The sequence below is a fragment of the Alosa alosa genome, chromosome 14 (genome assembly GCF_017589495.1).
Source record: "Alosa alosa isolate M-15738 ecotype Scorff River chromosome 14, AALO_Geno_1.1, whole genome shotgun sequence".
NCBI classification, from domain to species: Eukaryota; Metazoa; Chordata; class Actinopteri; order Clupeiformes; family Clupeidae; genus Alosa; species Alosa alosa.
Window position 1 is genome coordinate 32,746,462 of NC_063202.1, and position 23,811 is coordinate 32,770,272.

At 38.3% G+C, this 23,811-nt stretch overlaps 1 protein-coding gene across 1 annotated transcript in view; it reads left to right on the forward strand.

Annotated features, from left to right (window-relative positions):
* Window positions 1–22,427: 22,427 nt before the first annotated feature.
* dnaaf1 (dynein axonemal assembly factor 1) overlaps window positions 22,428–23,811 on the forward strand; it is a 72,106-nt gene continuing 70,722 nt past the window's right edge. The window contains exon 1 of the mRNA XM_048263546.1: window positions 22,428–22,674. Within this exon, the coding sequence (XP_048119503.1) occupies window positions 22,605–22,674 (70 nt within the window). The 5' untranslated portion in view covers window positions 22,428–22,604. The remainder of the gene's footprint in view (window positions 22,675–23,811) is intronic.

Genomic DNA, 23,811 nt, shown 5'->3' on the forward strand with positions numbered 1-23,811 from the left:
TTGTTCAGAAAATGCTGTTTTATTAGCCTAGAAATCTAGACGCGCCCCTAGCGGCAGCAAATGTAATTTGCTGCCAGGGCTAGTCTAGCAACTCTCCGTTGGCTTGTGAGCTCCAAGTCTGCTTGACTAAAAGTTCAGGCATAATATTGTGAAGCCACTCTTAACTAAAACACTTTGTCCCAGAAATGGATATCATGGTGTGACGCCATATTACTTTTTTTAAACGGGAGACCTGTTTGGAGACCTTTGGGGAGTAGGGGAAGAACAACACCTCAAAAGGACACTGAAAGTTACAAGGTGAGTTTTCTCTCATGTTTTCCAAAAAATCAAGTATATCCGGCACTCCTGCTTCAGTTCCCTTTTGCATTGTCTTTTGGTGTGTGATGCATTTTACGCAAAAATGCCCAAATAAAATTACTTTTCAGTCAATATTACCTTTAAAACTATATTGTCATATTGCAGTTAGCATGTTTTTAGGATGTTCGCATAAAAGCACATTGCTTAATGTCATGCTAAGTACATGAAACCTCATATGGTGTGACCCCATATCATATAGTGTGACCGGGTTTTCTCGTCACACCATATGATTTATTTGTCACACTGTATAATAGAAACTGCATTTTCATGCATAAATAATGTTTTTTCATACATATGTTTAACTCATAATTAAGTGTAATATATATTTTGACATATTTAACATGATTTAACATTTATTATTTAAGATGTGCAACTATTGCATGTATTGCGAATCACACACAGAAATCACCCCCACACACACTCACTCACTCTACAGCCTTGTAGTAGTCTGAGAAAATAAATTCTGGTGTTAAAGAAAACAGTAATATTAATGTTGTCTTTAGCACTATAAGTAATTGTAACAATTTAATCTGATTATAATGCAGGAAAACTTTTTAAATTATCTGAATAAATTGTTGAATTTGTCTTTTAACAGATATAAAGAGAATAAACTCAAAGGGGAACTACAAACATTCAGATTGAAGCCCACCATTGAGAAGAGAAAAACTCGGGGAACCCAAGAGCTATACAATATTTGGTGGCATTCTGTTTTGCATAGTTGTGATTTCTGAAAGTGAACCTTTACATGATATACCTGTCTTAAACTGTCTTTTGTTGCTTGTGAAATACATATAATACACATTTTTGTATTAACAGATTGTTTTGTGGTGTTATTTATCATATGGCGTGACACCATATCATTTGGTTATATCAAGAAATTATGAAAATAAAAAGGCTTTTGGGTTCTAAATCATACAAATCTCAATGGAACAGATAGAAAATAGGGTCAGCAAAAGTCACAAGCATTTTCTTTCTTTTATATCAAGGTATGTTAAAATGAATATGACGTTTATTGAGAGATTGAGGACATATGCCTTACTCTGTGTATTGCTGAAGAAATATACTGTAAAATGTAATAAATTTGAAAGGAAATGCTAGATCCTGATGAAGTAATGATAAAAGATTATAATACATTGCTCACATTAAAAACAAAATACCCCATTATAATTTTACAAACAATAACTTTCATGTCACACCATATGACAATTTTAGTGAATAAATATGAATTTCAACACAAAATCTAAAAGACCATACATATTTTTGGGAATGGAAGGGTCAGTACAACAGGACTAAATGATTTCCATGCCTAATATCTGTGATCTGCTTGTATTCGTTACTCATGCAGGGCTCATTTTATTGACTCTAAATGTTTGCAAAATCCCGATGTAAATGGAAAAGTGTTTTCCAAGACTCAAAAGTGCTTGTCCAAAGGAGAAGTACGAACCGTTATTTGAACTAACTACTTTACGAATTGCATCCACACCATAGGCGCCGGAAGCACAGTGGCCAGGGGGCCAATGGCCCCTCCACTTTTGGCTCAAAATATATATTTTAATAAACAAAACCATCCACGAAAAAACAAACAAACAAAAAACGTCCGCGCAAAAAACGGAGAGGTGTTAACCATTATAGCGGTAGTAGCCCGCATCTAATATAGCCTAGAGCTATTTGTGCAGCGTCACTGTTGCAAAACCTTAAGCTTTCTGCCCATGGGTCAAAACCGATGAGCAAAACATCAGCAGAGCACCCAGGCTACACCCCCAGGGAGCAGACAGCGCTCCACTCTGGGATGGAGAGATGGATTTGAAATGTAGCCGAATCTAATAACATTTTATTCTGGTTTGGTATGGTTTGTTCACCATTAATAAAGGCTAATGACAATTACTGAAGTTATGAATCTGTTGGATAACCACATTTAGCCTATTGCGCGACATGAGATTCAATTAGGCCTAATACATGCGCAACGTGATATATCCGAAACATGTAGGCCTAAGCTACCAAGCCTTCGCATGATAGCCTATCACTTAAGATTACCAGCAATGTTCAAATAGACCAGGTTAACCTATTTCACTTCTGTGGCCCCGTTTACCAAACCACATTTGCTGATACGAACTTCTGCTGACAAAAATGAGGCTGCATTACGTGTGGACATCTTAATGCAGTTTAAGGCTGATTTACGCTTCTTAATTGTGAGCCTACAGCGGCGGTCATTCTCGCGTTCTCCTTTACAGCAACAAGACACAACTAGAAATGCAATTCCAAGGAATTACCAGTGCATGAAAATGCTAAAGTTGTGATGTAAAATATCATGTATAGTTAAAACAGATAATACAGAGATGGTTACTACAGTGATGCTAGGATAGACATGGTGTTTGCATAGCTTAATAAAAGTTGATAGTTTAAAAGTAGACTGTTTAAAAGCTGAATGTAGATAGTTTAAAAGTTGTTGATAGACAGTAGATAGTTTAAACATTGTTGATAGACAGCTAGTTTAATAGATAGTTTAATGATAGTTTAAAAGTAGACCGTTTAAAAGTTGAAGGTAAATAGTTTAAAAGTTGTTGACAGACTGGAAGTTGAATGAATGTTGATATTCAAATAGTTTAATGGCTGTGTATAGGTAGATATTTGACGATAACTGAAAGTTGGAATGGCTCTAATGTTTGCTAGCAGTTATGCTAAGATTTTTAACTATGCTAACCATGCTACTTAGCTAATGTTTTATAGCAGTGCTAGCAATGCTAACCATGCTACTTAGCTAACGTTTTCTAGCAGTTTAATGAATGTTGATATTCAAATAGTTTAATGGCTGTGTATAGGTAGATATTTGATGATAACTGAAAGTTGGAATGGCTAATGTTTGCTAGCAGTTATGCTAAGATTTGTAATTCTGCTAACCATGCTACTTAGCTAATGTTTTATAGTAGTGCTAGCAATGCTAACATGCTAACCATGCTACTTAGCTAACTTAACTAACATTTTCTAGCAGTTTTGCTAAACATTTTCTAGCAGTTTTGCTAAACATGCTAACTATGCTAGCAATGCTAACTTTGTTAACCATGTGACTTAGTTAACCAAGCTTATCATTTTTAGTAGTTATGCTAACTATGCTAACTAGCATGCTAACTATGTTAACCATGTTACTTAGCTAACCTAGCTAATCATTTTTAACAGTTTTGCTAAAAATGCTAACTAACATGCTAACTATGCTAACCATGTTACTTAGCTAACTTAGCTAATCATTTTTAGCAGTTATGCTAACTATGCTAACTAACATGCTAACATGCTAGCATGTTAACTATGCTAACCATGTTACTTAGCTAACCTAGCTAATCATTTTTAGCAGTTTTGCTAAAAATGCTAACTAACATGCTAACGTGCTAACTATGCTAAACATGTGACTTAGCTAACCTAGCTAATAATTTTTAGCAGTTTTGCTAAAAATGCTAACAATGCTAGCAATGCTAACATGCTAACTTTGTTAACCATGCTAACTAGCTACAGTGGGTAGGAGTCATAGTTGATGAAAAGTGTTGACAGTTGATGACAAGTTAAAAGTTGTTGATAGACAGCTAGTGAATGTATATAGTTTAAAAGTTTAAAAGTTGAATGTAGATAGTTTAAAAGTTGTTGATAGACAGCTAGTTTAATAGATAGATAGTTTAATGATAGTTTAAAAGTAGACCGTTTAAAAGTTGAATGTAAAAAGTTCAGTAGTTTAATGGGTTACATTGTTTAACAGTGGATTATTGTAGTGAGGACTTTTATTTTGAAACAGTTTTGGGCAGAGGAAACAGTTGAATAGGATGTGTAGTCTTAATTGACCCAGATTGTATGCTTAAAGCCTGAGGCTGCAGGTGGCCTGAACACCTGCCATTCACCCCTTGCAAGTGACGTCACGTTTTGTTCGCGCCACAGCAAAATAGCCTAGTGGACGGCAAGAACACGAATCAAATCAATGGGTTGTAAATGGGACATATCGCACAGCTAGGAGATTATAGTGAGATTTAACCGTAGTAATGCCCTTCCACGACTGTTATTTATTGTTTGGAATACAACAACATCCCATGTTCTTGCATAGATATATTTTGGTTTGTTTTCTTTGTGTTTCGGGAGTATTTCAACCACAATTGCATGCTTATCTCCTCAGTGTATGAAGACAGCAGCGGGTTGCTATAGCAACCATAGACTCTGAACAGGACTGGCAGATAGCACTTAGGCAAAGTCTTTGGCAAGATCTGAATGTAAACAGATAATACCGTTCAAGTTTTTTTTTTTTATTTCCTATTTCTATCAATTCTTTAACTTAAGACATGTAAGAAATAAGTTTATTAAGCTGGGCAACGCATAAACTGACGAAGTTAGATTAGCCCTAGCACTATGAGCTACTGATAAACGTTAGCTAGGATAGCTAGCTTCTAAGTGTGGCAGCTAGTTATTATTTTCATGTTCTGATATGACATTCTTAACGCTTTGACTATGTTACAACTGATAAAAAGCAAGACAAATAAAGTAACCAAATCGCTTTGCAATATTTTAGTCCAGAAATACTTATGGGTGTTCATTTACCATAATGTTAATTACAGTAGCCTAACGTAACGTTATCTCCCCTTGCTGTTACCACCAGTTTTAATAACTTTACATTTGCGATCATGACCCATTTCATCTAACAACACCACTGGCATCTTCTTTGACTATCAGACCCCAAACAGCAATACATTGAACTACAAAGATGTTATAGTAATGGTGTTCAGTTCATCATAATCTTTATGACATAATGCAATTTGTCCGATCCGTCTCCCATCTTTTGCCGTCTAGCATGGAGCCGCCACGCGGACTTAAGTCAATGGTCTGCAAGGGGTGAATAGGATTCTAATTGCTTAACAGCCGTATTATGATGTCACAATCGGCAATGTTAAGTCTATGGGGATTTTTAAAAAGTTTTTCTTTAATAGTTTAAAAGTTTAAAAGTTTAAAAGTTGAATGTAGATAGTTTAAAAGTTGTTGATAGACAGCTAGTTTAATAGATAGATAGTTTAATGATAGTTTAAAAGTAGACCGTTTAAAAGTTGAATGTAAAAGTTCAGTAGTTTAATGGGTTACATTGTTTAACAGTGGATTATTGTAGTGAGGACTTTTATTTTGAAACAGTTTTGGGCAGAGGAAACAGTTGAATAGGATGTGTAGTCTTAATTGACCCAGATTGTATGCTTAAAGCCTGAGGCTGCAGGTGGCCTGAACACCTGCCATTCACCTGCAAGTGGCGATCCACGTTTTGTTAAGGCCACAGCAAAATAGCCTAGTGGGCCGGCAAGAACACGAATCAAATCAATGGGTTGTAAATGGGACATATCGCACAGCTAGGAGATTATAGTGAGATTTAACCGTAGTAATGCCCTTCCACGACTGTTGGCTTATTGTTTGGAATACAACAACATCCCATGTTCTTGCATAGATATATTTTGGTTTTGTTTTCTTTGTGTTTTAGGGAGTATTTCAACCACAATTGCATGCTTATCTCCTCAGTGTATGAAGCACAGCAGCGGTTGCTATAGCAACCATAGACTCTGAACAGGACGACAGATAGCACTTAGGCAAAGTCTTTGGCAAGATCTGAATGTAAACAGATAATACCGTTCAAGATTTTTTTTTTTTATTTCCTATTTCTATCAATTCTTTAACTTAAGACATGTAAGAAATAAGTTTATAAGCTGGACAGCATTACAAACTGGCCGAGTTAGATTAGCCCTAGCACTATGAGCTCGATAAGCGTTAGCTAGGATAGCTAGCTTCTAAGTGTGGCAGCTAGTTATTATTTCATGTTCTGATATGACATTCTTAACGTTTTGACTATGTTACAACTGATAAAAGCAAGACAAATAAAGTAACCAAAATGGCTTTGCAATATTTTAGTCCAGAAATACTTATGGGTGTTCATTTACCATAATGTTAATTACAGTAGCCTAACGTAACGTTATCTCCCCTTGCTGTTACCACCAGTTTTAATAACTTTACATTTCGCGATCATGACCCATTTCATCTAACAACACCACTGGCATCTTCTTTGACTATCAGACCCCAAACAGCAATACATTGAACTACAAAGATGTTATAGTAATGGTGTTCAGTTCATCATAATCTTTATGACATAATGCAATTTGCCGTCCGTCTCCCATCTTTTTGCCGTCCAGCATGGAGCGATCCGCGTGACTTAAGTCAACGTGTCTGCAAAAGGTGAATAGGATTCTAATTGCTTAACAGCCGATATTATGATGTCACAATCGGCAATGTTAAGTCTATGGGGATTTTTAAAAAGTTTTTCTTTAATAGTTTAAAAAGTATAAAAGTTTAAAAGTTGAAAAGACATAGCAGCTTGGTCCGTTTGAAGACCTACGTTACAAAGTTTGAACGAAGTTTCTAAGTTAAACTGTTCAAGAGAAATTGCGTACGGAAAAAGTGGTAAGCGGAAGAAGAAGTTGTTGAAGTTGCCTAGGAAGAACAGTACAGTGCATTTTCATGCACTGTAATTCCTCCAACTCTAGCCTCGCCCTTTACTCGTTGTCTTTTTCCCCTTTTCAAAAAGTGTGATATTCATAAAGTCATTCGCGTTCTGTCTCCCTGTACTTTTGAGACTCCTCTGCAACTCCAGCTGAGGGGCAGTGGTTGTTATTAGCCTATAGTAAAATGTGAACGATTATCGATGATGTATAGCTACTGCTATGATGATACTGCTTTTATTGCAAAACTGAGAATTGGGCTATTAATCGGTTACAAAGTGCTGTAATTTATCCGAAACATCTACCAAGCCTCTGGGTTTGTTGGGTGGGTTTTGCAATGTTCAAATGTTCACCTATTTCATTTAATTCACTTCTGTGCGCCTTGTGTGATATCACTCAAATCTTGCTGCGTAGCCTACTTTGATAAGCACCTTGTGTGATATCACTCAAAATCTGCTGCGTAGCATAGGCTTTGTCTGTCTACTTTTGAAATTACATGCGGTGCTGAACCCCTGGCAAATGCGTGTGTGGTCCTAACTGAAATTATTATTGGCGCCTGCAGGTGGCTACTCAGTGTTGGGGTCGTTACTCAAAAAAGTAATGTATTAAGCCTACACATTATTCGCTACTGTAAAAAAAATGTAATCTATTGCATAACTTCTTTACTCTCTATGGGGATTAACACCTATTAGGCTACTTTTGCATTACTGCGTTGAAATGTTTCTATGGACATTGTTATAACATATTGTGATATGAACCTGAATAAACGAATCAAGGATGTGATGATGCCAAGAGCCTAAAATGGTTTCAGTCATGTGTCTGTGAACTAAAATAAAAAATAAATCCTACATTTAAGCTGAACTTTAAGGTTCAGGGTCATGCATGTCTAATGTCATGGCTCCAGGGCCCTGAGGGAGTAGGTTGTGTGTGTGTGTGTGTGAGGTTGAAATGTTTAGTCATGTTTATGTTTTTAGGATTATTAAACTGAATGTATCAAGAACCTTCTTTCATATATGTTTCTGTGAACTAGAAGAAAAAATAAATCATAAATGTAATGTTCTGGGTAGGCGTGTCTAACGCCATGGCTCCAGGGGCCTGAAGGGTAGGTTGCAAGTGTGTGTGTGTGTGTGTGTGTGGAGAGGGGGAGAGAAAAGAGAGAGAGGGTCTATGTATAGGTACTTTATGCTGAAGGATGGGTGTCTGTGTGTGTGTTTATAAATAAAGATTGGGGAGGGGAGATTTGCTGTACTGTAGGAACGTGGTGGAGCTATTGATCAATCTAATTATCCATCCAATGACTGTTCACGGTCACTGGAATTCATTTCACAACACTCATATTGTAACTTCATATGGACTTTGCACTCAGAAACCACCTCCTTTTTAAGTTTGTGAGGTTAATGAATATTTTTTTACTGTTTTATCATTAATAAATAAAGAGAGGGCGGGATATACCAAATGAGAAAGTCCATTATATCAACAAAAAAGGCACCAAAGGCAAGTAAGTTGAGGGTTTGCTTGTACTTAGTCATATTATATTATTGTTATATGCAGTTTTTGTCATAGTCAGATGGTGTCTCTAATAGGATATCATGAAATAAACTAAAAGTAACATTTTATAATCAATAATAACATTAAGGAGTTAGGAGTGAGTCAAATAATTAAAGTTTCCAGTTTCATCCGCACACTTCCTTCTGCTTCACACCCAATATATCCTTTTCAATATATTCTTCCCTTTTTCATGGCACGGAGGGTTTTTTTCCCCCACAGTAGGTATATCTAGCTATACCTATTGCTTGAACACTAGCATCAAAAATATTTCACAGTTAGCAAAACCTTACACTCAAGGAGCAAAACATCAGCACATATTTGCACTACTATAACCACATTGTAAAAAATAGGATTGACTTCATTTTAAATCCCATGAACATTAAGTTTATAGTATATAGGCCTACTGAGGATAGATATTCAGGCAAACAAAAGTTGTAATAGGGAATATTGTGCACTTAGCATAGAGGGCAGCGTCTCTCAGGCAGAAAACCAGTCTTGCTATTTGGCTGAAAAGTATTGAAAAGCCTTGAAAAGTATTTACTACGGCAAGGTAAAATATCTGAGACAAAATAGACAAAGACAAAACTGCTTGAAGCCTTGACAAACCACATGAATAGGTCAGGCCTCAGCATTCTCTTATTCACTTCCATTATACTGTATGTCGAGGAACAAAACTTCTCAACAAACTTCTTCTCAAAGCATAACATAAGACACAATCCTGCATCAAATTCTACTGTTCTCTTAGCATAACTGCTTTGATAAAAACCTATGTATTCTGGGAAAAGGCTCATGGGAGTACCATGAAACGACGACACCAAAACTTGCCATAGGATCAATTGCTTACCTGGTTCAGTACTTAGCTGCACTTACACATGATTCTGTCAGATAAATTCATTGAGGAGGTAAAATATATCAGTTCAACGTAATACCACGGATCACTAACTGTGACAAACCCTGTTTTCCTTTTTTCACAGTAGTAAAAAACAATTAGGTAAATGGAATGCTCAATTGGAATGACTAGCTGAATGCCATACATTGGTGTTTCATTCAAAACTAGACTGTATTATGTAATGTTACAACAATATGACTTTTCGCTACAAACATTGATTTAGAAAACACTAAACATATCTCTCTACTTCTGTGATGTAGAAATCACATGTTTTCCAAAATACTTCCAAAATACTACCGCCAGAACCCAATTGATCAGACACAATGATAAGGTGTAAAGACACCTACTGTAGCTGCATAACTGTCAACTCAACCATCAGGCCTAAACACAGAGCAACCGTCAAGCCCTAGTCAGCAACAGAAAATGAAGGCAATATAGCACTGAGGAAGAGATAACTGTAGGCACATGTGAAGAAAGACAAGGACCACATGTATTTATCAGATGAGATTTGAGCAACATTGCTTGTGGGTCATTCCACGTCAATTGAACCAGGGCCCACGCACTTAGGTCTCAAAAAATTCTGAAAAAATCACCAGGTGTACCTATGTTATCCAGGAGACACACTGTAAAATTACTCTTATGTAAAATCTATACTTTCCAAGATACAGCCTATTTTACAGGGGGAGGGGGGTGTCGATTTTGGTCGGCCTCTTTTTTTTGTCAAAGTTCACAAGCCCACAGCGCAATAACTAAACCATGTAGGAGGCTCAAATTTTGCTTGCTGGTACATAAATAAGAATAGTATGTAGAAAAATCATCACACTTGGTCTGGATGATCCTGCATGGACTAACATAGACTCTTGATTTATTTTCCTTACTGAGATAAGTAGAAACACTCTCACAAAAAGCAATAAAAATAAATTCCTTCAGGGTCTGAACAGCAATGATAAATGATAAAACAGTAAAAAAATATTCATTAACTTCACAAACTTAAAAAGGAGGTGGTCTCTGAGTGCAAAGTCCATATGAAGTTACAATATGAGTGTTAAATGAATTCCAGTGACCGGTCTACAGATCATTGGATGGATAATTAGATTGATCAATAGCTCCACCACGTTCCTACAGTACAGCAAGTCTCCCCTCCCCAATCTTTATTCATAAACACACACACAGACACCCATCCTTCAGCATAAAGTACCTATACATAGACCCTCTCTCTCTTTTCTTTTCTCTTCCCCTCTCCACACACACACACACACACACACACACACACACACACACACACTTGCAACCTACCCTTCAGGCCCCTGGAGCCATGGCGTTAGACACGCCTACCCAGAACATTACATTTATGATTTATTTTTTCTTCTAGTTCACAGAAACATATATGAAAGAAGGTTCTTGATACATTCAGTTTAATAATCCTAAAAACATAAACATGACTAAACATTTCAACCTCACACACACACACACACAACCTACTCCCTCAGGGCCCTGGAGCCATGACATTAGACATGCATGACCCTGAACCTTAAAGTTCAGCTTAAATGTAGGATTTATTTTTTATTTTAGTTCACAGACACATGACTGAAACCATTTTAGGCTCTTGGCATCATCACATCCTTGATTCTTTTATTCAGGTTCATATCACTAAAACTTGAAGCATACATACAGTCATACAAACCCCCTCCTCTCTCTCTCTTCCCCTCTCCACACATACACACACACACACGCACAGACCTTTGGCCCAGCCCCTGCCCTCTCTCCACCGCTCTGCTGTCTGATACATTTTATTCTTTTCAATGACTTGATGAAAATCTTGATGAATTTGAATTTAAAACTCTGTTGATGCCAACCTTTTTTTATACAGACATATTTTTTGGATCATTTTTGATTTTTGATAATTGTCTAGGCATAACACTCCCATGGTCACACACACACACACACACACACACACACAGACATCCCCCAGACACATGACTCATACAAAAGCACCCCCGCCAAATTCAAAAGCATCCATACTCAACAGATGCCTATAGCTTTCTCTTGTGTCTTTTCTTAATGATTTCTCTTAATGTTTTCTCTTAGGGGCCCCACTTAGCCGCTCGTTACTAGGACCCGCATAGCCATGCTTACTTTGCTATCTTTACCCATACTTTTATTTTCCCTAACAGCACCGCTCATAATGGCTCGCGCATGACACTCCCAGGACATCCCCAACAGGACACTGACCATGACCTATACATCCGTGTACACCCCCACCCCTGGACACACGCGCACCCATGACCATCACATCCGTGTACAACCTCCACCCCATGATCACCTCATGACACACACCACGCATCCCCAGCACATGAGAGACCCACACACATACACACGCACACACATGCACACCATGCACACACACACCCCTGGACGCGCACACACACACACACACACACACACACAAGCCCCCACCCCTGGCCAAAAAACACGAAATGCCTAAAAAAACATACAAAATGATCATAAAAAGTACAAAAAATTACACTAAAACCTACAAAACTGTCAAATTCACTATCTCCACACAGACACACACACACACACACACACACACACACACACACACACACACACAAAACCAACACACACCCCATGATCACCTCATGACACACACCGCGCATCCCCAGCACATGAGAGACACACACACACACACACACACGCAAAAAACCCCTCCCCCAGACACATGACTTATACAAAAACACCCCGCAGCATTCAAACAACCTGTCAAACTCCATTGATGACAAGTTCAAAACCCGGATGTCCCGCCCTCAAATATAGAAGTCTTTAAACTAGTTAACTAGTGCACATTTCAGTGTCCACTAGTTAACTAGTTTAAAGACTTCTATATTTTACTAGTCAACTAGTAAGGTACAAAAATGTTTACTAGCTGACTACTGAATGTCAAATTCCCACTTGTTAACTTCTATGTAATTTGGCCAGCCGCTTGAGCATTTATTCTGATATCTTGATATCAGGCCAACATGCAAGCCATTTTTGTCAACTAGTTAACTAGTGAGCCATGTTTGTGCACAATAGTTAGCTAGTGACAGCATAAATGCCCACTAGTTAACTAGTGAACACATATTAGCTTCACTAGTTAACTAGTGAGAGCCAGAAATGTCCACTAGTTAACTAGTAAAGGCCAAAATGCATACCAGTCAGCTAGTTGAAGGCTTTTGGGTCTCACTAGTTAACTAGTGACAGCCAAAAATGTGCACATGTTTACTAGTGAAGGCAAAACTCCTCACTAGTTAACTATTTGGAGTAGGTCAATGTCACTAGTTAACTAGTGAACCATAAATGGCTTACTAGCTAGCTAGGTGATGGCAGCAGGCTCACTAGTTAACTAGTTGATGCATCCTTTGTCCAAACTAGTTAACTAGTGAGGTCATAAATGTATACTAGTAAACTAACTAAATTCACACTAGTCAGCTAGTGGCGCAGAATTAAAATTAGGAGGCGGAGGACTCTGGAAATTGAGGCTTTCTATTGGCTCCCTATGTCCAAATAGAACATGACAACCAATCACAGCGCAGAATTTCACAAAATCCCACCCACAACATTTGCATGTGGCACACAAGTTAACATGCTGGCCAAAGAAACTTTAACTAGTAAACTAGTGGCTTCAATGTGACACTTACATGTAAACTAGTGAAGGCAGAACTGCTCACTAGTTAACTAGTGAAGACACAAATGCCCACTACTTAACTAGTGAGGTCTAAAAAGTGTCACTAGTTTACTAGTGTGCACCAAAACATTGATCAAATGGTAGAGGCTCTTAATCGTGAATTAGGCGCTCTGCTTGACAGAGTGGCACCCTTAAAGACTAAAAAAAGGCCCTGTAGCAAACTGACACCTTGGATGAACGAAAATATCCATGATCTAAAAAGATCATGTAGGAAAGCTGAGAGAACATGGAGAAAAAACTAAGTTACAGGTTCACCGTGCCATTCTAAAAAGAAAAAAAATTGCAAATTATAATAGAGCTATTCGAATGAGAGGAGGAACCACTTCTCTAAGGTAATTGCTGAAAACAGTGGAAACTCTAGGGTGTTGTTCTCTACCATTGATAGGCTATTGCATCAAACACCTTTTGATACACTCAGTCAGGCATCCTCTCTAAGATGCGAAGAATTTGCAGACTTCTTCAAAAACAAAGTCATTTCTATAAGGGAGGCTATTGGTAACACAAGTAATATGTTTGATAGTACACCCAAAAACAGCCCCCCCAAAATTAAGGTCCTTTAGCACTATTACTCAATCTGAGCTTGGTAAAATTATAACTCAAACCGGCTCCTCAACATGTGTTTTAGATCCAATCCCTACTACATTCCTCAAAAAAAAGTATATGATGGCTTAGCTCCCTTTTTTTCTCAAGGTAATAAATACCTCATTAGAAACAGGTATATTTCCAACTGCTTTTAAAACCGCTGTTGTGAAACCTTTACTTAAAAAAGTCAAATCTTGACCATACCAATCTGAGCAACTACAGGCCTATATCAAATCTATCGTTTTTTGAGCAAAGTACTTGAAAAAAGTTGTTTGCAATCAGTTAAATACCTTCCTCAACGAAAACAGTATCCTTGAAAAATTCCAATCAGGTTTTAGATCAAATCACAGCACAGAAACGGCTCTAGTAAAGATAGTCAATGATCTGAGACTAGCTACCGACTCAAACAAAGTCTCAATCCTTATTCTTCTGGATTTGAGTGCGGCATTTGACACCATTGATCATAGCATCCTAATTCACGCCTTACTTGAAGTGGGTGGGTCTCTCTGATAATGCTCTAAACTGGTTTCAAACCTACATTACTGGCAGAGATTTTTTATATCAGTCTAGGAGATCATGTATCTGAAAAACATGACTTGCCTTTTGGTGTGGCCCAGGGGAGCTGCCTTGGTCCCCTGCTATTTTCTCTATATATGCTTCCATTGGGAAACGTCATCATAAGTCAGCATAATGTAAACTTCCACAGCTCACGCAGATGATACCCAATTGTATCTTTCTGTGGAGCCAACTAACCCAGATGGCCTTTGCTCCCTCACTGCATGCCTAACCTCCATTAATCAGTGGATGAGCAAAAACTTTTTGAAACTAAATGATGACAAAACAGAGGTACTTCTGGTTGGACCAAAACTAAAGCGAGATATTATTCTTAGTAATCTGGGGAACTTGGCACACCAGGTCAAACCAAAAGTAACAAGCCTCGGTGTCATCTTAGATGCAGAGTTAAGTTTTAAGCCCCATATCAGTAAAGTTACTCAGACAGCCTATTTCCACTTGAGAAACATTGCCAAAGTGCGGCCCTTTTTAACTCAACAAGATGCAGAAAAACTAATTCACGCCTTTATCACTAGCAGGTTAGACTACTGCAATGCACTTTTCACTGGTCTTCCCAAAAAAACATCTAAAGAAATTGGCACTCATACAGAACTCTGTGGCTAGACTTTTAACTAAGACTAAGAAGAGAGAACACATCACCCCTGTGTTGGCTGAACTGCACTGGCTCCCTATTTCCTATAGAATTGATTTTAAGGTTATGTTAATTACTTACAAAGCTCTGAATGGCATAGCACCTTCATATCTCTGAGCTTTTAATATCTTATCAACCACAAAGGAAACTTAGATCATCCAATTCTAATCTTTTAATCATTACCCAAAGTGCTCCACAAACAAAGTGGAGAAGCTGCGTTTATCCATTATGCCCCCAAACTATGGAACACCCTGCCTCTGTACATCAAGCAGGCGAAGTTCAGTAAAATTTTTAAAAAAAAGATCTGAAAACATACCTGTACAGGAAAGCTTTTAGTTAACTCATCTTATCCTGTAGACTACATTTTCAGATTATTCTACATCTGCTACTATTGGAGGGCGCAGCCAGCCAGAAGCAGATGGGCTCCCCCTATTAAGTCAGGTTCTGCTCAAGGTTTCTTCCTGGAATATGGGAGTTTTTCCTTGCCACAGTTGCCATATGGCGTGCTTGTGGGGGGTAAGAGGGTTAAGGCTGCCAGTCTTATGGCGTCATTTTCTATATATTTTTGATATGTTGCTGAGTATAACATAAACAGCAAAGAAAAGTGATTGATAATGACTGACTGACTATTATTGTGTTACATGCTTCAAATGTAAAGCACTTTGAGCTGCATTCTGTGTATGAAAGGTGCTATACAAATAAAGCTTTATTATTATTATTATTATTATTTATTATATTATTATTACTAGTAAACTAGTGATGGCAATTTCCATTCGACTAGTTAACTAGTGAGGTGCAAAAAGTGTCACTAGTTTACTAGTGTGCTCCAAAACGCCCACTAGTGAACTAGTGAAGGCTATTTCAGCCCCACTAGTTAACTAGTGAGATGCCAAAATGGTCACTTGTTAACATGTAAAGGCAAAAATACCCTCTAGTTTACTAGTGAGGGTGTTGTAGGCCTTACTGGTTAACCATTGGCATGTTTATTTTGTTCACTAGTTACACCTAAAAAGAGAAACAAGCTGACCGTTTTTGTCCACTAGTTAACTAGTGGAACAATTGAAGTCTCACTAGTTTGCATGTGTGGCAGTGAAGCAGCTCACTACTTAACTAGTGCCTGTAACGGCTATTATGCAAATTCTAATGAGAGGGTGGGTAGAAGACTCCTATTGGGTATTATGTAAGAATCACACCCAGTCTAAATGTAAATTTACTGTTCATAGCCTCGCGATCAGGTCCTGATGGGTGCCCATAGTGGCTAAAGTGACACACTGCTCTGCAACGGTACTTCAGTATAGATAGTAAAGCAGAGCCTGCAGTATGCAGTCTCATATTCTGTCAAAATGTTTTTTAATAATAACAGGGAAACCCCATGCTTTAACAAGTGAGCTCTTAGTGATCCACACCAAAGATTCAAGGGATCGATTTTAAAGGTCCAGTATGTAGGAAATAATGGAAAATAAACTGTAACCATTCCAAAAATGATCACCATATGTTGTCAGAGAGTAAGGAAACACGATGAATTGAAGTAATGGCTTATTTGACAACATTACTCTAACCTGTAAAACCCCGTAAAACCCATGAAAAAAAAAATGAGTTACGGGCGGAATGTCTTAGAATTTTCGTTTATGTTTTGAACGATTAATTCTAGAATAGCGTATTAATAATGGGCTAGCGCGTCCTCCTATTTGGGTTGCCAAATTAGCAAAGGCCAACTGTCAACAGCTGTCAGTTGTAGTCCTGAACGCCTACGAGAAGCAGGCAAATTTCCAAAATTAAAACAATAAACAAATTAAGTGGACATCGGAGGAGCTTCCTGAGATGGTGACGTCTTCGTCAAACGAAGAATATCAAGTGTGACGCAGAGCTGGCCATATTTCTCCACAACAGGTAGCCTAGGCTAAACTTCATCTGCTATTCAGCTAATATGTTACGTTGGTTAGAGAGGTATTTTTTGTTTTCACTGTTTCCGTAATGTGTAGCTGGGTCATGGTTGGAGAAACGTTAAAGCAGCTGCAGGTCAACTAACGTTAGCTAAGTCTTCATTACATCTGGCAACCCAGAAGAGGCTCGCGTGTGGTAGTCTTGAGAACGTTCACCAGTGTTTTGATTTTGGCCTGCAGAACGTTCGGTAACAATCCTAAAAATCGCACCTTTAATATTATTCTTTGTTTATTGTTGCTAGGCAACCACAGACATATATGTATCCATTCAGTCGCGCTTTTCTGATTAATAACTGAAAAACAAAAGATTGTACACATTAACTGCACATGGTTTCAAAAGTAATTAAAAGCTCAAGAAAAAACTTCATGCACTTCTAAGGAATTGAACCCTGCTCCCACATGATCTCCTGCTGCTTAACCACTTGCGCTAGTCTTGCCACATCAGCAATGCTATCATCAATGTTACTGAAACGTTTTGTTGCTAGGCAACCATATACAAATGCCTCCAGTTTTATCGCGATTTTCAGACTAATAACTGAAAAACTAAAGATTGTAGACATTAACTGAATGAAGATTACAGCAATATACCACAACTTTGTCACTAGACATGTTATCAAAACATATTTTTATGCTCAAACGATCTTAGTTTATAAAGTTTGCTCTTAGAACAGCCTGGACGAAGTCAGCCATGTTTTCTAGGTTTCTGAGTCCTAAATGGACCAATCAAAATCCTTCTTCATTTGCATGCAAGTGCGACATTGCGCACTAGTTAACTAGTGGCCAATGTTATGTCCCACTAGTTAACTAGTTGCACAAAATGCCAGCCGTTTGTGTATTTATTCAAATTCCACTAGTTTACTAGTGTGAGGGGCATTTTTCTCCTGCTAGTTCATTATGGACAGTGTTTTGTCTTCACTAGCTACATGTAAGGCTCAAAATGCCCTCTATAAGCTAGTGAAAGGCATTAATAATGCAGACTAGTTAACTAGTGAGCATGTCCTGTTCCATTACTAGTAAACTAGTAAGGCCAAACATGTCAACTAGTTAACTAGTGAAGGCCAATGTTTCACTAGTTAACTAGTAACAGTACCTTTTGCATTACTAGTGAACTAGATAGCTCCAAAAACAGCCACTAGTGTGTGTCTTGTGCGCACTAGTTAACTAGTGAGCTGCTTCACTGCCACACATGCAAACTAGTGAGACTTAAATTGTTCCACTAGTTAACTAGTGGACAAAAACGGTCAGCTTGTTTGTGTTTTTAGGTGTAACTAGTTAACAAATTATGCATGCCACTAGTTAACTAGTAAGGCCCACAACACCCTCACTAGTAAACTAGTGGGTATTTTGGCCTTTACATGTTAACAAATGACCATTTTGGCATCTCACTAGTTAACTAGTGGGGCTGAAATGGCCTTCACTAGTTAACTAGTGGGCATTTTGGGGCACACTAGTAAACTAGTGACACTTTTTGCACCTCACTAGTTAACTAGTCGAATGGAAATTGCCATCACTAGTTCACTAATGGCTGTTTTGGTGCACACTAGTAAACTAGTGACACTTTTTAGACCTTACTAGTTAACTAGTGGGCATTTGTGTCTTCACTAGTTAACTAGTGAGCAGTTCTGCCTTCACTAGTTTACATGTAAGTGTCACACTGAAGCCACTAGTTTACTAGCTAGAGTTCCTTTGGCCAGCATGTTAACTTGTGTGCCACATGCAAATGTTGTGGGTGGGATTTTGTGAAATTCTGCAATGTGATTGGTTGTCATGTTCTATTTGGACATAGGGAGCCAATAGAAAGCCTCAATTACCGGAATTCTCTGCCTCCTAATTTGAATTCTGCGCCACTAGTTGACTAGTGTGAATTTTGTCTTGAACTAGGCTAGTTTACTAGTATACATGTATGACCTCACTAGTTAACTAGTTTGGACAAATGATGCATCAACTAGTTAACTAGTGAGCCTACATCACCTAGCTAGCTAGTCAGCCATTTATGGTTCACTAGTTAACTAGTGACATTGACCTACTGCAACTAGTTAACTAGTGAGGTGTTTTGCCTTCACTAGTAAACATGTGCACATTTTTGGCTGTCACTAGTTAACTAGTGACACCCAAACGCCTTCAACTAGCTGACTGGTATGCATTTTGGCCTTTACTAGTTAACTAGTCGGCATTTCTGGCTCTCACTAGTTAACTAGTGAAGCTAAAATGTGTTCACTAGTTAACTAGTGAGCCTTTTGGCTCCCACTAGTTAACTAGTGTGCATATGTTGGCCCTCACTAGTTAACTAGTTCACAAACATAGCTCACTAGTTAACTAGTTGACAAAAATGGCTTACATGTACATGACAACTATGCCTGATATCAAGATATCAGAATAAATGCTCAATCGGCTTGCAATAAGTGGCTCAACAGTAGCCTACTACGTACAACAGGTAGATCTATAAACTCATCTTTCAGGCATTTGACCGACCGGGTTGACACTTCAGCGTGAGAAATCGGGGCGGGGGGTGTCGTGTGAGCGTGTGAAACTAATCAAATGTGTGTGTCTCACGGCCAATGCGTGAGAGTTGGCAGCCCTGACTTTATGAAACTTTTCCAGGTATACTCCGCTATACGTTAGACCGGTACATCCGGGAACTTGACTCGTGACAAACGTTACCGCCCCTTTCGGGGGGAAAACAAACAACCCCTCTCATTAACTCCAACGCAAATTAGGGTCAATAAACGTAATTCGTACAGAAATCGCAGGAGTAAATAATAACAAAAAATACCACAAATCAATATGACCACTCAATACATAGCCACTTTGCCGGTCGTTGACCGTGAAAGATACCTACAAAAGCTTAATTCAATTAATATAAAAGACATGTCCCTTCAGTCTCCTGAGTAGGCTACGAACACTCTAAAAAATGCTGGGTTATTTTCTCAACCCAAACGCTGAGTTCAAACTGTTGGGTCATTGTGTGGGGTTGTTTTTACTCATGTTGGGTTATTTTCTGTAACCCAGCTTGTTGGGTTGATAGTTTAGGACAGCGCCCCTCCTCTCCCCCACCTGACGTGAGCACACTACCCAGCACCAGGGTAACTTTAACACAGTTGCATAGTTATTTGAGAGTTCTGGGGAAATCGTTATTCTTTCAACCGTCCATGCAGTCCAGCAGCTGTCAACATGCAGTGGAAATCGGGCGATTTTGGAAGGTATGTATCTGCTTTTAACTTTTTTATTATTATTATTCAGGCGGATTTTACAAGTCCACCCAGATACCCTTCATTGATATGAATGGATATTCTGCCTGCCAATTTCGTTCAGCCTAGCAGAACAGGTTAAGAATTGTGTCATTCAAGCCAGCTAACGATAGCTAACATTAACTTACAATTACTGCTCATGTTAATGTTAAATCTACACAAAGACAGGCTCTTAAAAACATAGTTCTGTGTTCACTGGGTATGAACTGCTGAACAGAAACAAAACAAACTTTTACAACGAACTAAAGTTAGCATACCAACAGCTGGCTAGGTTAACGTTAGCAGACGGTTGGTATGCTAACGTTAATTAAATGCTTCGTGGTAGTGCTGCATACATACAGTCGAAGTAGTCTCTTCACACGTACAGTAATCATCATGCCAAACAACATATTAATTCATTCAGGGTAGCTTCATATTATAGCCATGTAACTTACTGGGTGGTTTTTGGTGGTAACATTAATGTTACAGACAACTTAAATTTAACTAACTGAATGTGTTAACATAAGCTAGCTAACGGTAGAACTATCACTGCCACTAACGTTATTACTGAGCGATGTTTTGTCAGTCTGCTGTTAAACAACTCCATGAGGTGGTCATGGTTTCCGAGTGTGTTGCGCTAATATTTTGTCTCCGGATTTTTAATGTTTGTCAACATCATTCACTGATAATGGTTCGTGAAAGTCTTTGTAAAGTTCTGTCAATAGCAGTGATTAATTCACTCTTTTTTCTTTCTTTGATTGACAGGGCTGACCCCCAAATGGACAGTGGAATCTAGCTGTCTTCATGGAAGTAACTTATCACATGCTGATGCTGCTTTTAGAGTAGGCTATCCATTCAAAAATAAAGTAAACTCTCAAATAAATAATTATGTCGAACTGTTTTATTTCATTGCATGGCTATTTGTTGCCCATTTTCTCTCAATGCAACCCAAATACTGGGTTTAGAAAACCCGACAATTGGTAATTTTAACTAGCAGTTCTGTTGATATAACCCAGTGGTTTGGGTTGAATCTATACCCAATATACTGTGTGAATTTTACTCAACATTTATATAGTTATAACCCAGCATATTGGTTACCTCTACCCAGTATAGTGTGCCAATTTAACTAACGTTGTGTTGATATAACCCAGCGTTTTGGGTTAGAATCATACCCAATCTGCTGGGTTTAATAATGTACCCAGACCATTGGGTTAGGATAACTCAATGTGGTGTTGGTCCATAGAATAACCCAATCTGCTGTTGGTTTAATACCCATGGATAACCCAGAATTTTACCATTTATATAGTTATAACCCAATATTGGTACCCAGTATGGTCCAATTTAACTACGCTGTGTTGATATTCCCATGGGTAGAATCATACCCAATATGTTGGTTTAATAATACCCAGACCATTTTTTAACCCAACATTTTTTAGTTAACCAGAAGTGGTGCAACAACCCCAACTCCAGTGACCAGAAGTGTCATACGGGTCTTTCTTCTTATGGCTTGTAGCCATAATTTTCTTCTGTCAGGATTTTTTTTGAGGACATGGTAGGCAAAAGAAACTCAGGAGGGTTCTTAGATGTGTGGTTGGTACATGTCTACCGGTTCACTCTGGCTTGTTCTGAGGGAATGTTTTCCCCTCAAAAGGGGCATGGCGCAAACAACCTGCTCTGTGTGACGCGGGTCCGGTTGTAAGTATAGAGCATCACAGTCCAGCCCCTCTTCCGAGAGAGCTTAGTTTCCGGAAGTAAATTTCCCATTCATTTCTCACACTGACGTTTTGGAAAAATCCGTATCTAAAGAGTTTTAGAGCATGTCTTAGGCTAATCAGCTACGGCGTAACTCATAAGCATACAACATATCATTTCGAGTGAAAAAACGAAGAGAAAGTCCAAAAAAAGTCAAAGGTACAAGACTGTGTACATATTTTTATTTCCGAGCGAAGGAACTACTCATCCCATAAACCACCGCGCCTCACTGAAAAATATATAAGCAGCACGAACCAGCGCGAAATCATTTTCAACCGGCAACAGCACGCGAACCCTTTCCTCCAAACAATGATTTTTATATAGTTAATAGCAGTTATTTCAGGAGTAATCGTGTAAATAATAGTGTTTTGGTATTGAATGTTATATTTACCATCGTGTATTTTATACCGTGTGTGTGAAACCGGTTAACGTTAACGTTAGCAACATTGTGCAGTGTTTTATATCTGACTGCCATCCTGATGCATGGACCGGTGCACTTTTAAATGTAAAGCTTCCAATGCATATCGCCCCCATGTGTCCGAACTATAATTTCTAAATATTTGTCCGAACCCGACCCGACTCGGGTAGCCACACTCTAGTGTGTATGTGTGTGTAAGAGAGAGAGAGAGAGAGAGAGGGGGTACACTGGAATAAAGCCCGCGAGACTAAACGCGAGTTCTCATACAGCTGCTATGGCAACATCTAAAACACACAGCAACTTAACTTATTCAGAGAGGGTTGAAGCGGAGGTAACGTGGTGAAGAGGATACATTAATCTTTTGATTCATCTTCTCCGAAACTCATTTTAGGGGAGTTTAACACCACAAAGTGCAACATAATTCTTTCGTCAGGGAAGTCTTTAAGCTTTTCTAACAACTATGAAGTCAGTGGATAACGACGTTAGAGAGATCATAACAGACGGTGTTGAGTCAGTAACAACCACACAAGGTAAGTTAACGTTGCTAGTCCAGGGGTTCCCAACCTTTTTTGGCAGGTGATCCTATTTGGATGTCACAAAATGTTGGCGACCCCAATCATTTCCAACATCTCTGTTGTAACAGAAGAGTGGGACTTTGATCTTCCCCAAATGTCCAGCAAGCTAGCAGCTAATTCGTTTGACTAAGCTTATGTGGTTGTTTTGCTACTTTGGAATGTTGATCAAGCATGATTAAGTCAATCAAGCAAATGTGGGCTGTCTAAGTTTATTTTGATATAGCCAGATTGTACATGGGATTTTTAATATTTCTTTATTAAATGTATGTATATTTTAATGAAATGCACTGGTCAATTGTAAGATATCCAGTATCTCAGGCGACCCCGGATTTCTAAACCATCGTTTCCAAGGTTGGGAAACGATGGTCTAGTCTATCTTACAAGTGAACATAGGAAAGTTGATTCAATAATTTAAAAGGTTTTACAAGAAAAAGGGAAATATACAAGAGTGATGAACTATGGCATTAATTTAATGTCATTTTGAGCTTGTGAAAAGATTGTAACTTGAAATGCATTTTCTGAAGGATGCAAAGTCGTTGCTAGGGTACTTGAAGTGGTTGCTAAGGTGTTGGTAGGGTAAACACAGGGTGCTACAGTAACATTTAACTATTTTCCAGGAGCATTTGTGCTCCCAAGTAAAAAAAAATTAGAAGCACAGAGAAAAATTGGGGTGCACAATCAGTTATGTAGACTACTTAAAGGTGCTCTAAGCGATGTCATGCCGTTTCTAAGCTATTTATTTTTTTCCCACATACTGCAAACATCACCTCACCATCCGTTAGCTGCCAGTGCCCTGAATGCACTGTAAGACGCATAAACAGTCGGTTATGGTTATGGGACTTTGCAGACGCCTTAGTCCAAAGCGACACACAAATACAAAAAACAACATAATATTTAAAATATAACAGGGAGCAGATTAGAATGTTGGTCAAACTATAACAAGGAGAATAGCAATAATAAACAACAATGTCAATTCAATAAATAGCCTAATAAAATAAGCAATGAGGGGAAAAGCAATAATAAACAATAATGTCCATTCAATCAATAATATAAAAAACAATGACATGGTAAGACTATATTAAGGAGAATATC